The sequence below is a fragment of the Gekko japonicus genome, unplaced genomic scaffold, assembly GCF_001447785.1.
Source record: "Gekko japonicus isolate JY-2015 unplaced genomic scaffold, Gekko_japonicus_V1.1 scaffold1155, whole genome shotgun sequence".
NCBI lineage: Eukaryota > Metazoa > Chordata > Lepidosauria > Squamata > Gekkonidae > Gekko > Gekko japonicus.
The window spans coordinates 573,769-591,335 of record NW_015166457.1 but is presented as its reverse complement, the minus strand read 5'-3'; the positions used below and the strand labels follow the sequence as shown (position 1 = coordinate 591,335).

Below are 17,567 nucleotides of genomic sequence, written 5' to 3'. Positions count from 1 at the left end.
ATGAAGCAAAACGATTCCCTAAAGGTAAAGGTTCCCTTGCTCAAAAGCCAGTCGTATCCGACTCTAGGGTTGCAGTGTTCATCTCTGTGTCAAAGCCGAAGAGCTAGCGCTGTCCGAAGACATTTCCGTGGTCATGTGGCCGGCATGACTAAACACCAAGGCACACGGAACGCTGTTACCTTCCCACTGAAGTGGTACCTATTTATCTACTTGCAATTTCTTGCTTTCGAACTGCTAGGTTGGCAGGAAAATGATTCCCTACCATAAAACAATTCACTACAATTCAAAACACGTTAATAAAAATTTGAAATGTCTGAAATGTCAATTACACAGCAAGAATCACAACTGAGAATTCCACCCTTAAAATACATAGATTAAACTTAAATTCTGCAGCTAGTTTTAGAAGTTAAAAATCTAAATCATTACATATGTTGTAAGATCAAATTCTAGTCATGTATCACAAACAAATGAGAGAACTCCCCACTCATGCATTGCCCTGGCTCTGCATACACACACAGTTGAATTAAAGCCCCTGTGCTTAAATTGTTTCAGGAAAAATAAAAATGTGAAGCATGCATTCAGATGGTATATCATGCTTCTTGTTCTTATGAGTAACAATGATTTATTCTTTTCTTCAGGCACTTTGGGAGCCAGATCAATGATTTGTCAAGTGCTTGGGTTTGACAGCACCTCTACTGATTTCCTTTTTTTTTCTTTTCCTGTTAAGGCTTGCATGAGGAGCGAAGAGGTCCAAATTTCTGAAAGAAATCTTCCTCAGCACGTACAAGAGCCTCTTCATCAATGTAGACAGCTGCTCTTCTGGAAGCCACAAAATACTGCACTTTCCTCAAATTCCATCCCAACACATATTTTAACCAGCCACAAACTGCAGCTGTGGACCTGCCAACTCCTGCATTGCAATGAACATAGACAGCATGCCCATTTTCCAGCAGCCCATGTAGGAGACAGACAGCTTGAGGCAACATCTGCACTCTACCTATGAATCAAAAGAGAACAACTGTCAAATACATGCCAAATAGAGACAGTCAGAAGCATTGTTAACAGGATATCTTTAACATTCAGTGAGCTATGCAAGCCTAGTTCCAGAACAAGGTATATATAGTTCACTTATTTTCATTGTGTTTTTTTTTTAAAAAAAACAACAACCCACACATGCTGTTTTCATTTTGTGACTTGTAATTAGGGATTGCTTTATGATGACTTTATGATTGCTTTATGGAGCTGCGGTGGCTCAAGTGGTTAAGACGCTGAACTGCAGGCTGTGGAAGGGCAGTAGTTCAGCAGTTCAAGACCCGGGTGCCGCATGATGGAGTGCGCTCCCATCTCTAGTTCCAGGTCCTGCCAACCTAGCAGTTCGAAAGCAAGAAATTGCAAGTAGATAAATAGGTACCACTTCAGTGGGAAGGTAACAGTGTTCCGTGCGCCTTGGTGTTTAGTCATGCCGGCCACATGACCACAGAAACGTCTTCGGACAGTGTTGGCTCTTCGGCTTTGAAACGGAGATGAGCACTGCAACCCTAGAGTCAGATTCGACTGGCTTTCGAGCAAGGGAACCTTTACCTTTACCTTATGATGACAAGTCAAGGATTTGTAGAAGAGCCAAAGGATTATAAATCCTTCACTTCGGGAGGTTTCAAAGTGCAACCCCTTTAGAGGGGTCTGGCCGTAGGCTTAGTCCTGGGACACATGTGACACTGTTCTGTAGACTGAAGCCTGCTGAGCACTGACTCAACAATCCTTTAAAATGATACCTTACTTTTTCAAGCCGCTTTGCACCCCCATCATAAATATTTGTGTTTCTACCTATGACACCAATTTAATAACCTCTTTTGTGACATTCCACTATCCTAACAATGTATATATCCCATCCTGAGCACCTATATGATGGCCCAATGTAGCATACCACGTTTTCGACAACCATTCCAACAAACCAGTTTTAAATGGATCCCACTTTATGGTGACTGCAAAGCAAACACATGATAGTGAGATTATGAGGAGAGTTACCTCATGATTGCATTTTAGCCATCCATTCTTTATCTGAAAGAAGTGATTTACAACCACTTCAGGATCAGGATAGTAGGACTTGCTCCACATAAATAATGGGTAACGTTCTTTCTACTATCTCTCCTTACAGAGTACAAGGGCTATTTTTTTGGCCACCAAATTGCAGCCAGTTTATGGTGACCCCATAGAGATGTCAAGGCAAGAGTTATTCAGAGGAGGCTTGTCTTTGCCTATCTCTGCATAGCAACCCTAGACTCCTTAGTGGTCTCCCATCCAAATACTAACCCGGGCTGATCCTGCTAAGCTACCCAGATCAGATGAGATCAATCTAGCCTGATCTTTTCTACATCAAGAAAATGTACGTGGGTATTTCCATACTAGGAGTGTAATATCTAGAAGCTGTTCATAACATTATTTGCCCTAATAAGGTTAATTACATGATGAGCAACCTTAGCATACACTGCCCCAGGTAGAGTAATAGTAGTAAGTATAATATGCAGATTGGCTCAAATACTTACTCAATGTTTTTCTTTAAAAGTTTGTTATTCCTTTATTAATAAATACTGAGGGGAAAACGCTTGTTTGCAGTTCATATCTGACACCACTTGCAACTTATTATCATTTTTTAAAGAATGGAATGAGATTTCTGCCAACACAAACCAAAAAGTTTTATTTAATTTAGTATAATTGACAGAAAAACCAGTTCACTGATTTTTCAAGACATCTTTCCTTGCAGAGAATGTTAAATATATGCTGATTAGAGACAATTTAGACAAATGCACTAAAAATTCCATTGCTTAAAGACCTCCTACAAAGATGGTGCTTATTACCAGTCCAATTATATATGAGATGCTCTTTTAAGTTTGGTGTTATTGCTTACTTACTACCAAACAAGTCAGCTTCACTGTGAAATATGAGTACCAGTAGCAAGTGATTGGTCAAAATTATGAAAGAGAGAACATGCATAACAATGCACTGATGCTGTAGTACAATGTAGAACTGTAATTTGGATACTGTTTGGCATCCAAATATCAAGAAATTTGTGATACTTCTTATTTCATGTAAGTATACTGGATAAGGTAAAGGGTAGCATGAGTGTAATTTTCATTGTCAGGTACGTTGATTGGGGAAATTATAAACATCTTATTTCAAATTATAATATATATGTGCAATATCCCATTTAGCACACATTTCTATGTAGGAAAAGTGTAGCATTTGAAGTTACTTCACTTTCATACACTACCTGGCTGCCTGTCGTTAACATGGTTATATTAACTGGGATGTCAAAGGCCAAAGACTGTTAATAACTTTTGTTGCATCTTTCAGTTTACAAAGTGCTGTGCAGTTCTGATCTAATTTATCTTGATAATAACACTGAAAGGAGGGATAGGCTCTAAGCAGTAATTTGACCAAAACCTCCTCAAGAACATAGATTTAAACCCTCAGTATGGTGACAGATGTAACATTTACAAAGTGATGATGATAATTTGGAAGCAAACTATACTTTGGAAGCACTCTTGGACGCACAAGCTCTATAAAAACTAAAGCCCCACAAACTGTAGCAGGAGTAATTTTGTCAACCTCAAGACAGGACTGGGCATTCTCCTGGAATTGCAACTCATTTCCAGACTACAGAACTCAGTTCCCCTGGAGGAAATGGCAACTTCCAAGGGCACCACATACCTCTTCACACTCTGCCATCTCCAGCTACTGTCCCCAAATCTCCAGGAATTTCCCAAGCCAGAGCCGGCAATGCTAAACAGGAGACACGACTAGCTGGCAGCTCCTGGAACAGCTCATATTACATCTGTTTTCATTCTAAATTTCATAGTGGTAAATGGGGTCATTTGGGGGGGGACGCGGGGGAACGCCATCCCCCCGGGTGAGGTGCGGGAGGGCGGGGCCTGGAGCTCCCTGCTGGTGCCCGCTGGAGGTCGCCGCCGGCTATGGGGAGGACACACTTCCGGTGATGTCAGGGTGTGTGGCATATGCTAATGAGTTATGCTAATGAGTCCCCCTAGCTCTTTTTCTATGAAATGACCCCTGGGTAAATCAAAGCACTCTACCCACTATAGTATTTTACTGATAATTATTGAGTTTTTATCTTTCGGATGATATTATTACAGTGTATCTCATTTAACAGTTGCCTGGGAAATTCTCTCAACCGAAAAACAGAATGTAATATTTCAAACAAATAAATATCCCGCATGAGGTCACTTTTGTTATGGCATTTATCAGGGGAAGGGGAATCTAGGAATATGGTTCCCAAAGCATGAGGTGGAACTTCCTAAGGAAGCAGGGACAACAGATGAAGTGGCCTGAGGGCTGCCCATAGCAAAACAGTGTTGTGTTATTCAATGACAGTTACACAGCTCTAGAGACAGCCACTAACCTCTAGGAACTGGTACTCTGTAGGACTCGTTCAAGCACAGGGAAACAAGAAGATCCATCCATCCAAGCCTATACTGCCAAATTTTTATAGTGAATATGGAGAAGAAGAGGAGATTGGATTTATACCCCACCCATCACTACCCAAAGGAGTCTCAGAGCGGCTTACAGTCTCCTTTCCCTTCCCCTCCCCACAACAGACACCCTGTGAGGTAGGTGGGGCTGAGAGAGCTCTTGACAGAAACTGCTCTTGACAGAACAGCTCTGAGAGAACTTGAGACTGACCCAAGGTCACAACAGCAGCTGCTTGTGGGGACATGGGGAATCAAACCTGGTTCTCCCAGATTAGAGTCCGCGCTCCTAACCACTGCACCAAACTGACTTGTAACCACTACACCAAAGTGGAAGAGACAAGAGTATAATCTCAGAAGCAAAATTAGACATGCCTTGCCTCATTAAGTAAATACCCAAACTACTTCAGCCACTATGATGAACAATGCAATCTTAAGGACACTCTCCTGGGAGTAAGCCACATCAAATATGCCTCAGTACAGTTCTCAGTAGACCTCCTTAGGATTGCTCTCCAAGGCAGATAAACTGGGCTACATAAAAATATGGGAAGCATAGAATGTAAATCAGAAAATGGGATTACAGTAATATTGAAAGTTAACAGTCAATATTTTTCAGATATAATTTTATTTCAGACATAAATAAGAATTGATTTAAGATGTAAAGAAATTCTAACAATTATGCATGATCTGATTCTGTGACAGTTAGTAAAATCTGACTTCTTAAAAAGACATGATATTGATCTAGCCATCTGTGTTTCAAGGATGAGCAAATGACCAATAAAAGTAGCGATATAAATATCATTGTCACTATTAAAAACTGTTTGCAAAATGAACAAGGGCTGAGACCAAAGACATGGGTGAAGAAAGATAAATTTCAATCTCTGAATTATAAATTATATCCCAAATCCAGTAAAGTACTTTATGTCCACAAAACAGGTTTTGACATGTAGATCTACTGCAGCAGGATGTAACAGGTTGTTGTTGTGTAGGAAGTTTCATGGAATGTCTTGTCCCTTGTCACTAATTGGTTCAATTTTATCAACTGCAAGCTCAAAAGATCCATTGAAGCAGATCTTGCCTGACTTCCTGATACCACTGTACTGATTTCATCCAGTTCCCCAGTCTCACTGGATGTGTGTGTCCACAAGGGTTCCAGCTCTCAGCATCTGCTTTTCAGGGGACACATGGGCCTACTGGAGGAATGGTGGAAGGTCTGCTTTTGCAAGTTTCTTTTGTTTCTGGTACATAAAATTCCACCTATAGTACACCAATATTTGCACCATTCACAAATTGGATGAAGTTGTTCCATAAATAAAAATATCAGTTTCCCTATCTGTATCCTATGTACAATGCAACGTTCTTCCAAAAAAACATCAGAAGCAGAAAGACTTCATTTTTCCTCTTTGCCCCGTAAATAAAGGATTCAGTCCTTTAAAAATTAATTAATTAATTCAAAATTAATGGAATGGAAACAGTAATGAAAAAATAAGGTATCTGAAACACTTGCACTCTCCCCAAAACAGCTAGCTTTCCTTGACACTCTCCTACGACAACTACCTGAATGCAGAGAATGATGATGTGGAAAAGACAGAAATATTCAGAAAACAAGTTTGTTTGGAATTTTGAAAATAATGAGCTCATATGTTCCTACAAAATAATACTGAAGAATTACTTTTTGTTACATTTGTCATTAGAGATATTCTAAATATATAGCACTATCCAACTTGTTCATCACATTTGCGGGATGATTTTACCTGAAGTCCATGTGTGAGAGCTGACCTCTCCCTTTCTTCCTATTTGTGATGTGGTGGTTCTAGTAATTTCACTATCTCATGGAAGGAAATTAGATTAGGTAGATTGTATGATCACATGGCCACTTTGACAGGAAACACTGGATAATTGGCTTTGACCTGGCATGGCAGTATTTTTATTAAAACATATTCTAGAATAGCACAGCTAGGAAACAAGCGTGCTCATGGGTATGGCTGAAGATAGGTTGTTGCAATAATAACAGGCTTTCAGCAGTGGCAGTAGTATTTTTTAAATTATATTTATTGGGTTTTTATGCATATTAAACACACATCACACACACACAAATAACAGAAATAAACATGGGCAAACATTACAAGTAATTTTTCTCAACACATCACAGTGCATAGACAGCTTGGTTATAAGTAAATACCATATAATTCCCCTCTAATCGACTACTAACCAACTAAAATTTCACATTACGTAACTTTAATTTCTCTCGGATTGATCTACAAAAATAATTAAACACTTCTACGTACACTTTACTACCACTGAACAGTCTTCCTATCCTTGGAACAATATAGCTAATTGGAAAATCACACGTCAGATTTCAATTTAAATTGCTCATATGTCAAAGATTAATGTTCTTTCTAATTTTAGGAAAAGGTTTTTCTTTATATATTCAACTGGAGTATTCAAATAACAACCCTCTACCAAATATTGCTTATCCCTTTACAATACCTTACTACTTGCCACTCGAATATCAAACATAGTTGTCACAACCAAATTAATTTACATGACAAAATAGCAGAAATACAGATCTTTAAACAATCTGAACCATAATACTACTTCTAATACTAAAAGTTGATTAAAAATAAATCTTAATTTCATTTAATTTATCTATGATAGGGAAACAGAAGCAAAATTAAAAATATGAAATTTTATTTTAACTGTTATTCTTACTGAGATTATCTCTAGCAGATAAAATACTATAATACCACCACTAGCTTTTATCTCTTGTTCAGACCTTTGACTAATAATATAAGGTTTTCCCTTCTCCTGACCTAACATTTATCTATCACTAATTCTCATTTACAATATTTCTAATCCTCCTCCATATGTTATAACCACCTAAGCAGGGGAAGGTTAAAAGGAAAAGAACAAAGGGGAAAAATCAAAAAGAAAAAGGCAAAGAGAAAACGAAACAAATGTTTTTCACAATTCATACCACAAAAAAATTACTAAGGTGAATTACAATAACAATGCGTTCTATTTCCTTTTATTCCGACCATTTATATTAAACAAACAAATTACTTAAACATAGCTTTTATAACTTTTCCCCCCACTTCTTTCTTTAATTTCCAAATTGTCTCTTCCATATTCCCTTAATGCAGATCTCAGTCCTTTGCACAGCTTATGTTTCTTTACATCATCCCTTCCCCCCCCCTATTGTTGGCTTCTTCTTCTTTCTCAGGGAGGGGGGTTAACAAACTTTTTTTATCCTTCCAAATCCCATATTTGTTTGTGCCTCCAAAAATAATTTAGGAATATCAGTCTCCTGTGTCTCATCTTCTGTGGGCAGTGGCTGCGTAAAAGCTGGATCTCTCTCCTGTTCACATTCCTGCACCTCACCCGGTTTCTGCGTTAGTTGTAATTCATCTTTGTTATCCTTCACCTCTGGGTATTTCTCCAACGGTTCTCACGGGCTAATTTAAATGCTTGCCCCACTTCTTCCATCAAAATTTTCCGAAATTGTTCCAGTGTAAGATCACAAACTTTTGTGTCCTGATCAATTTCCTCATTAACAGTCACCAGTTCCATTTCCTCATTAACAATCATCATTTCCATTTCCTCACTTCAACACTCTACACATATAAACTTTTCGGCCTTTTGGCTAAGATCAAGTGTAGCTATTTCAATTAGTCTTTCATATTAATGTTCTTTTCATTATGCTGTAAACATATTTCTTGAAAGGTAGTAATAGTTTTGGTAGTAATAGTTACCCCCATCACGCTTCATCATTCTCTCTTCCCAAGCAGTTTTACGGCCACTTTTTTCTTTCGACAGGGAAAAGTTCACGGAGGGTATAGAACCACTTCTACTTAATATCGATTGAGTATACGCAAAATATACTCTTCCAAGCAATGCGATGTGTCAAATATACTTCAAAAAATAATTAACTATAAAATGGCTGGTCACTGTTGTGCTGGAACATGGCGGCCATGTTCTTGCTCCTCAGGTGCTCCAATCTCACCCCCGCCTTGCCGAGGCCAGGGAGTACCAGACCAAGCCTCCTGCCACTTGGTCTCCCTCCAAGAAACCAAGTGGACCCCATCCAACATCTGGGGGGCTCCAAAAAGAACGCAAGAGGATCGGGCGGCCCAGGAGATCCCAGAGCCACCCGTCACAGTGCCATACCGGAACCGGATCTCAGCAGTGGCAGTAGTATTGAAGGCATTTTTCTGGTTGTTGCAGATAGTTTCTGCTCTTCTCCAATATTTAGCATATAGTATTCTAGCAGAGGTAATCAAATCTATATAAAAGAAAGTCCCCTCACCATAAAATCAACGACCAGGCCAAACCGCTGGACCAAATTCGGGGTGAACGCTCCTACCATGGCGTAGGTGCTCACTAAGGAGGGATTTTTAGAAATTCGACCCCTAAGTGGATCAAAAGGGGGGAAATGTGCTGTCCCCATTGATTCCTATGCGGCTGCCAGGTAGCTGCCTCTCTACACCCCCCACTATCTGATTCGTCAGCTGTAGAGCTCAGTGTTCTGAGGTAAAAAAAACCCCAACAGTTACAGGTAGGGGTGTGCAAAAAAAATTTTTTTGGCCCAATCGGATTCAGCCGAATCGGGCAGAATCAATTTTGGCTGGCAGTAAGACTCCCGCATGTCAGTTTCATCAGTACGAGCCGATTCGGGAGTCTTTCGGCTAGCCGAATGTCAATTTCAGCCCCATTATATTTTATGGGCCATTAAAGTCATGGGCAAAAACATAGGGTATATTCTGGGGGTTGGAGGGGAGGGGGCTTGAGGGAGAGACTCCAAACTCACAGGGTAGCTGCTGGAGCCTCTCCCCAAGTTACCAACCAAGTTTCAAGAGCATTGGACCAGGGGGTCCAATTCTATGGACCCTCAAACAGGTTGCACCTATCCCTTCCATTGTTTTCTATGGTGGGGGGGGGAGTTACTGTCAGAACCCACAGCCAACAATGTAGTATACCAAGCTCGCTCCCACAGTTCCCTTAGAACTAGACATCAACATCCCACCACATGCCAAACTTAGAGATAAGTGTTACAGCAGCGAAGAAGCACAGAAGGAATGCAAAGGCAATTAGAGTACAACTGACCCCCCCAACCTCCATGGCAGCTTAGCTGACAGTTACTACGTGAAACCAGCTCTATCTTTGGCATCTTGAACTGCTTCAAGTTTTATTCTTGATCTTTTCCCTTGGCATATAAAATGAATCATCATTTTATCAAGTTCTTTAAAATACTTTTGATTTTGAAGAATCGGTATTGTTTGGAATAGGAAAATCAATCTTGGTAATATATTCATTTTAATAGTAGCTATTCTGTCCATTAAGGATATTTGAAGGGTTTTCCATTTTTCCAGGTCTTTCTTAATTTCTTTCAACAGCTCCATATAGTTATTTTCCATCAAAGAACTACATTTATTTGTTATGTTTATTCCTAAATATTTGTTCTTCTTGATTTCAAATCCTGTTATTTCTTGTAAGTGGAGAGCTTGAGGTTTTGTTATATTTTTGGTCAATATTTTTTGGGTTTTTTGCAATTAATTTTAACTCCTGCCACTTCTCCATATTTTTGCAGGGCAGATATCAATATATTTATAGAACTAGATGGATTCTCCAAAATAAAGACTAAATCATCTGCAAATGCTAAAAGTTTGTATTCTTCACCTCTTAGCTTCAGACCTCTCATTTGCTGATCTGCTCGAATTAATTCATTTAGGACTTCAAGAGCAAAGATAAACAATAGAGGTGACAAGGGGCAACCTTGTCTAGTCCCCTTTTGTATTTCAATACTTTGTGATAAATCTCCATTAATAGAAATCTTCGCTTGTTGTTTAGTATAAACTGCTTCAAACATTTTATGAAAATCTGTCCCAGCTTGGGAGTGTGAAAGTAGTTCAAGCATAAAATTCCAACTAACATTATCAAAGGCTTTCTCTGCATCTAAAAAAATTAAAGCCATTTGTTTTTCTGGATGGACTTCGTAGTATTCTAAAACATTTAAAATCGTCCTCACATTATTTCTGAGTTGTCTTTTGGGGAGAAAGCCTGCTTGATCTTTGTGAATCATTTGTGATAAAAACTCTTTTCATTCTTGCCACTAAAATAGAAGCATACATTTTATAATCCACGTTCAAAAGAGAAATAGGTCTATAGGTTTTTATTTCTTTTTCATCTGAGTTTTGTTTGTTTATAAGTGTTATCAAAGCCTCATTCCAAGAATCTGGTATTTCTCCTTCAGCTATTATGCTTTGACATAATGCTTTTAAGGGCCTTATCAGTTGATCTTCAAAAATGTGATAATATTCCACTGGAAGCCCATCTGGGGCTGGAGGTCCCCCCCCCTTTTTTGGTTGCTTTTTTAAAGCTTCTGTCAGTTTAGCTAATGATATTTTCCTCTGCTCTTCTGTAAAGGTTTTTGGTTTGTGGATTTCAAAATAGTTTCTAATTTGTTCTTGTAGTGCTTCTGTTTTTTATATAAATTTATATGATATAGTTCTACAATTTTTTTCAAATCCTCCAATTTATTTCTCTCTTCTCCCATATCATTTTTGAGTGTTTTTATATATCTTTTTTCCTTTTCCTTACAAAGTTTATAAGATAACCATCTGGTTGGTTTATTTGCATTCTCAAAATAGTTTTGTTTGGCATACATTATCTTTTTTGCTATTTTCTGTGTTAATAAGCAGTTCATTTGATGTTGCAAAAGTTTAAGTTTAATCTTCTTCTGCTCGCTTGAAAGATCCTGCTTTATTTTTTCTTGTTTTTTAATCTGATCTTGAATCTGAGAGTATTTTTCTAACCTTTGGTTTTTAATATATGCTGATTCATCCATCCTCTGGTAAAAGCTTTGAAAGCGTCCCATACCATGTTTATAGAGATTCCAGGAAGAATATTAGTTTCAAAAAAGAACGGAAATTCTTTGTTGGATTCTTTAAAAAATCTTTCATTCTTTAAAATTGCAGTATTCAGAGTCCATCTGCTTCATGTAGGAGTATCTTGTAATTCGAGAGCAATTGGGTTGTGGTCAGCAAAAGTTGCTGGCAGAATTTCTGCTTCTAATACATCATTTGTCATTGTAGATGAGATCCAACACATATCTTATTCTTGACCAGGACATATGTCTTGCCAAATCATATGTCTTGCCAAATCAAAGGTCTTGTTTCTGTAGATTTCTCAATTTCCATGCATCCACACAGTTATATTCTTCAACTAGTTGGTAGAATGTTGGAGGTAACTCATTTCCTTGTTTCCGCTTTCCTTTCGTCAGCTTTCTATCTGATGTCCTATCAAAAACTGCATTAAAGTTTCCAATCATACAAAGTTCATCATAGTCCTGTTTAGAAATCAATTCTTGTAAGGATTTGTAGAATTTCTCTTGGTGTTGATTTGGTGTTGATTTGGTATAAATATTTAAGAGAAGGGTCTTCTTGTATTTGTATTTGAACCAATAGAATTCATCCATCTTCTGAGGCATATATCATCCCTGGTTGAAGATGTTCTTTTACATACGTCACTACACCTCTTTTCTTTTTGTCCTTGTCTGATGCAATAAAAGTTTCCCCAAATTTTCTAACTTGAAGATGCTTTTGGTCTGCAGGTTTAATATGGGAGACATATAATATCAGAATTGTTTTTTTTTTTAATTGTTGAAAAAACCGTCTTCTTTTCTGGGGAGCATTTAGTCCATTAAAGTTTACTGAGATTATCTTTATATCTTCCTTCTATCCATCTTGAGGTTGAGTCTGTGATTCTGAATCCTGTTTGTCTCTCATTTGTCTCCTTGTACGTACCTGGAAAGTCATGATCTTTGAAGCTTTTTTTGATGTTGCTGTTTTTTTTAAAAAAAACCCTTATTGGAAAGCGACAGCTAAAAGCCCATGTCGCCGTGAGTGTTCTTCGAGCCACTTCGTGCTGGAGGTGATCCAGGGCTACTACCCATATGCAGCCACTGTACGAGGAGCCCAGATCAAGCCCCTTGCCCTGCACCCCCTTCCCGGGGGGACAGGGGAGCCTTGGGAGCCCCTGAGACCCATTGAAAAGAGCAGTGATGCCGGCGGGGCCGAGGAGCAAACCTCGGTTGTGACTGTAGCACCACGCTGCAGCCCCTCCCCTCGATATGATACATTCTTTCCATTGCAGAGGTGTTCTTATGCTGTGAAGTGCATTCCATTTGGTACAAGACACTTTCTAGCTTCTTAAAAGACATTGGTCTTGCATGAATAGAAGTACCTAGAACAGGGATCACCAGCATGGTGCCTGCCAACAGCTTTCCTGGTACCCAACAAGTGTTTTTAGAAAATGGGAGGGCCTATGTGGGGCTTTTGCCCAGCAGGGCTTCTGTCATGGGTACGGGTACGGCTGAGGCTGACTCCTCCTCAGATGAGGAAGAGGCAGGGAACAACTCAGCCTCCTCTAGGGACAGCCCAGAGGAAGAACCCTTAGCAGTACCTGAGGAGGAAGAGTCCCCAGCAGCTGCACAAGAGGTGCAGCCAGAAGGAGAGAACATTCCTGAGCCAGGGCCAGCAACCCCAGCTGCAGACACCCCAAGGCTAGACTCCCCGCCTAGTTCCCCTGAGTGCCCCAGACATAGGGCATGGCAGATGCTGATTTTGCAGGAATAAGAAGTGCCAGGCTGCAGCTCCAGCAACGTCAAAGAGAGTTGTAAGCCTCTGCAGACTCAACTCCAAAGGGAGGGAGGATCTGTTTAAAACCCCTTGGCGCACCTGCTCCAGCGTGGCAACAACTCTGCAAAATCAGACCTGCTTCTGAGTGTGCAGCAGTCGCTCCTTGCCTTTGGAAACCTGCATTCTTGAAATGACTTCACGGCTATCAGACCTTTGGCTTTCTCACTGACCTTGATTCTGGCTCGTGTCTTCAGCTTCTAGCTTATCGCCTCAGTGGCTACCAGCCAAGTCAGCACAGCTTCTGATTGGCTGTGCAGATTTTTTAAAGTTGCTTTGATAACCAGTTGCCACCACAACACAAGGATTTTCACTGCCTCTTCAATGGAAGAAGAGGAGCGCAAGCAGAAAGAAGATACAGGATTCAAGCTTAAAAGCAGCAATCAGTTGTATATAATACTGAACCAACTTTTTTTATAATGAAAGACTACAGCAACAAGGAGGAGAAAGATAACCAGGGGGAAGTGGGTTGTGGGAGTCATCCCCAAAAGTCCCACCTCTCCTTCAGGGTTCTGAACCAATCCTTGTGATTTTTGTCTCATACAAATCCAAGTGGTTATCAGTCAATCAGAGCCCACGGAACTCCATGGTAGGTTGTGAGGGGGGAGGAAAACAAATTCCTCAGACAAGGGATTTTGGTGGCTCTCGATAAGAGCATCAGTTTAGCTGGGTTTTTCTTTGGCTTTTAGTTAGGGTTTGGGCTCAGCTTAGGGAAGAAAACTCGTTTTAGTGAGACATATAAGCAACCTGGTAAGGGCCCAGCATTCTTACCTTACATGCACAGGTTCTGTGGACAGGAGCGTGTTGTATTAAAACAGCAATCTTGAACCTAGAAAGGATCCTGTCTGTTATGAAACTAGGTCCTAGTGAAACCTTGTAAGCTGAGGCAATCTGTCTGGAGAAAGGGGAATCAAGCCTCTACTCAGGATTTATTTATGTTAACTGAGGCTCAGCTGTGAGGTGGTTACTTTTGTTGGGGAAAGACTGTAACCTATGGGAGCTAAGTTGAGAAGCAGTTCACTATATCTACTGAAGCATTTCCACACAATAGCCTTACCTTGTTAAATACTTCATTTCTGTTAAGTAAACATTTGTTACTCTCCATCTGTCTCTTGCCTGTCTAATCAAATATCTATGAAAGAATTACTTTTGATAAAAGAAACTCCATTGGAGGTGGTCTATACCTTATCAGTTCTGATTTTAGAAAGACCAGATAAGCTTTTAAAATGTATGTGTTTAGTACATCTTAGTTAGGGTTAATAGTGACCAGAGGAACTTAGTTTTAGAAAACAAGCCAGGCTCACTAGAATAATGTTCCAAAATGAAGTGGATTTTCAAATGTGGTATAAGAGGATGTGAAGAAAACTAAGGGCAAACAGGCAAGGGACAAGCAAACAGATTAGCCATGATTCACAGAGATGCAGAGCAAGGCAAAATCAACTAAAGATAAGACACTCAGGATCAAGGCAGAGCCAAGGAGCAAAACATTAACAATAACTTACATGAAAGTTAAAACCAATTGTTCACACAATGCAGCTATATTCATGAAAGATCTTTCTTTCTTCAGCATATTCTGCTGAAGGTAAAATCTAAACATTACCTTCTGTACTCATGTCTGGTGTTGGCATCCAGACATAAGCAAGGCCTTCTTCTTTGTACAGCTTCATGAGAACCTCTGGGGTCATAGGTTCTGGATAGCGGTTACATCCCCAGGAATTCTGAACAATATCCCATTCGGTCTGGAAGTTCATTATAGCTGTAATACCCAACTCATGTTTTAGCTTCACAGTCACATGCTCCACTTGACGAGGGCAGCTTCCCAGCCATAGATTTGGCAAAATTCTATCAGGGATAAATACATTAAAATACTGTATGTTAAAATACTTAAAAGATTTTCTACAACCATTCACATAATATGAAGCATAGCTATGCCTTTAACAGCAGCACACATTGGTGTATAAGCTGCTCACACTTGTGATAATGTGTGCTTACTTAGTGGACACAGTGCTCTCACCTTTTTAATCTTATCTTGGCAATCATGGGGAAGTAAACAATGGCCTATTGTTCCAGCAGAAGAAAGTGTGAGCAAACACATGCAAAAAGAGCACATGACACTGGAAGGCAACCAGAGACAACCCAAACAGGGAAAAACACTAACAGAGGCCTCCTGGTTACACCACATACACAGAATAGTTCATTGGTTCTAAAATGTTATTATAATGAGGCTCCTGATGGCAAGGAAACAACTGTTCGGACTTCGCTAGATGTAAATAAGCCAGCTAAAATAGAATGTTTCCTCACACTATCATCTTGATGGTAACTGGCAATTTAAAACAAAACAAAACCCGGAGGGTGCAAAACTATGTAAAATCACAGCTTTGCATCCCTAAGGGCTTTCCTCAGAGAGGGACTCTCTGGAAGGGAAAAGCATGGAAAGAAATTAGTGTTCTCTGAACACAGATAGTTAACAAAATGAGAACACGCTTGTTATTAACTGCAATAAATGAAGGAGCTTAGCTAACCCAGCCAAAACATTTTAGAGCTGTTCTCTGAAGTGAATGAGGTTGTAGAATTCTGGATGGTTCCACTTCAGACTGCATGTGAGTGTGGTAGGGTGGTCATATTTTTGAATTCTGTTAAATACCTCCTTACATGTCACTGACAGCTGTACTAAACACCTCTTCTAGGCAGGGCTTTTTTTTGTAGAAAAAGCCCAGCAGTAACTCATTAGCATAATAGGCCACAACTAATAACAGAAACTCATTAGCATATTAGAAACTCATTAGCATTAGCATATCTGGCCCTTAGGGGGAAGGCAGTCTAAACTGCCTTCCCTTGGCTTGCTCGGGGGCCCCGTAGCTGCGGGGAACCCGGGCAAGCTGGCCCTTGGACAGGCCGGGGAAGGCACAGGGAGGCATTTAAATGCTCCCCTGATCCTTCCAGGCCCCTCCTGGCTTGCCCGCCTTGGAGTCACCAGGGGGATCTCTCTCTAGGCCTTCCCTCTGTAGCCACACACACAGAGGTTTTGGCTGTAGTGGGCGTGGCCAACTCTGAAGCCAGCTGGAACTCAATTCCTGTGCGTTCCTGCCCAAAAATAGCCCTGCTCCTAGGTATGATAATTTACTATAGTCAGTGTGCTGTAGTGGTTAAGAGTGGAGGACTCTAATCTGAAGAACTGGGTTTGATTCCCCACTCCTCCACATGAAGCCTTCTGGGTTACCTTGGGGAGGAGAGGAAGGGAAGGAGATTGTAAGCTACTTTGAGATTTCTTGTGGTAGAGAAAAGGAAGGTATAAAAAGCATCTCTTCTTCTTCTTCTTCTTCATGAAGGGAGTTATTTACAGATGTACTTGCAATATGAACTGATATAGTCTACAGTTGTAACACCTCATTCTACTACCAAATTATTCACAATGTGTCATGGTTCTCATTGGTCTGGTCAGGTGAAAACCCAACCTTACCCTTATGGTAGTTTATGTATCATGAGCCAGTCTACCTCCTACCTCAACAGTCTAGGTCATGTCCTATAACCAACAGTAACAAAACATAGAAAATAAGTATAACATCATCCATCCGAGCTTGTCCCAATATTTATTATCTGTACTACATTAGCATTCACAGCATTCTAGCTACTATTCACTTAGAAAGAAGACAATGTTCTTGACATCAACAGCTGCAGTTTAAGAAAATCTTCTATTTACAATAGACAAGCCAGATATAAGGATAATTGATACAAATTCTACAATGAGGCATATTTGTTGAACAACCACACTGTCATGAGGATGTCCAAAGGATTGTCACCTTAGATTATAACAGCAATTCCTACAATTCCACTGTAGGTACAAAGCCTGCCTTGGAATGACTGACCATTAATGAGTGTCTTCAAGATTTCCATTAAAATTTCCTCTACAATGTGATAGAGCTCTAATTCCCCTACAGTGCTAACTTCAGAAAACTAACACTGATGTGATAGACAACTCTTCTATTTTTCTGTATTTTTCTTTCCAAGAAATCAAGAAATGTAGCTAAGTCAAAAAAATAATACACACCTGTCTGCATCCGCTGTATTTTGAAGTTAGCTGTTTAGTCACACTGGAGGTCTCTCTATTTCAGAAACAGCACTAATTACAGTTAGGGATGATAAAAGACATTTGGGAGACTAAACCTTTCCAGTCTAATTGTTCGAGGTTCATTATCCACTTTCTCCTGCCTTGCTTTGCTTAGCTGCTTCAATCACACAGGAGAAATACAAGGCACCTTTAAGATCAATAAAGTTTTATTCAAGGTATGAGCTTTTGTGTGCCTTGCTACAGTGTGTGTTTTGTTGGGCTCCTTATGCCAGGGCTCTCCTAGGTGCAACTGGGTTCCCTCCCCCTTTTCACTGTATTCAT

General features: G+C 39.9%; 1 protein-coding gene across 1 annotated transcript in view; it reads right to left on the bottom strand.

Annotated features, from left to right (window-relative positions):
• Window positions 1-395: 395 nt before the first annotated feature.
• The window catches only part of EPM2A (epilepsy, progressive myoclonus type 2A, Lafora disease (laforin)), a 69,006-nt gene continuing 51,834 nt past the window's right edge, over window positions 396-17,567 (bottom strand). The window contains exons 3-4 of the mRNA XM_015412044.1: window positions 14,778-15,019; window positions 396-997 (exon numbers count right to left, since the gene is read on the bottom strand). Of these exons, the coding sequence (XP_015267530.1) occupies window positions 723-997; window positions 14,778-15,019 (517 nt within the window). The 3' untranslated portion in view covers window positions 396-722. The remainder of the gene's footprint in view (window positions 998-14,777; window positions 15,020-17,567) is intronic.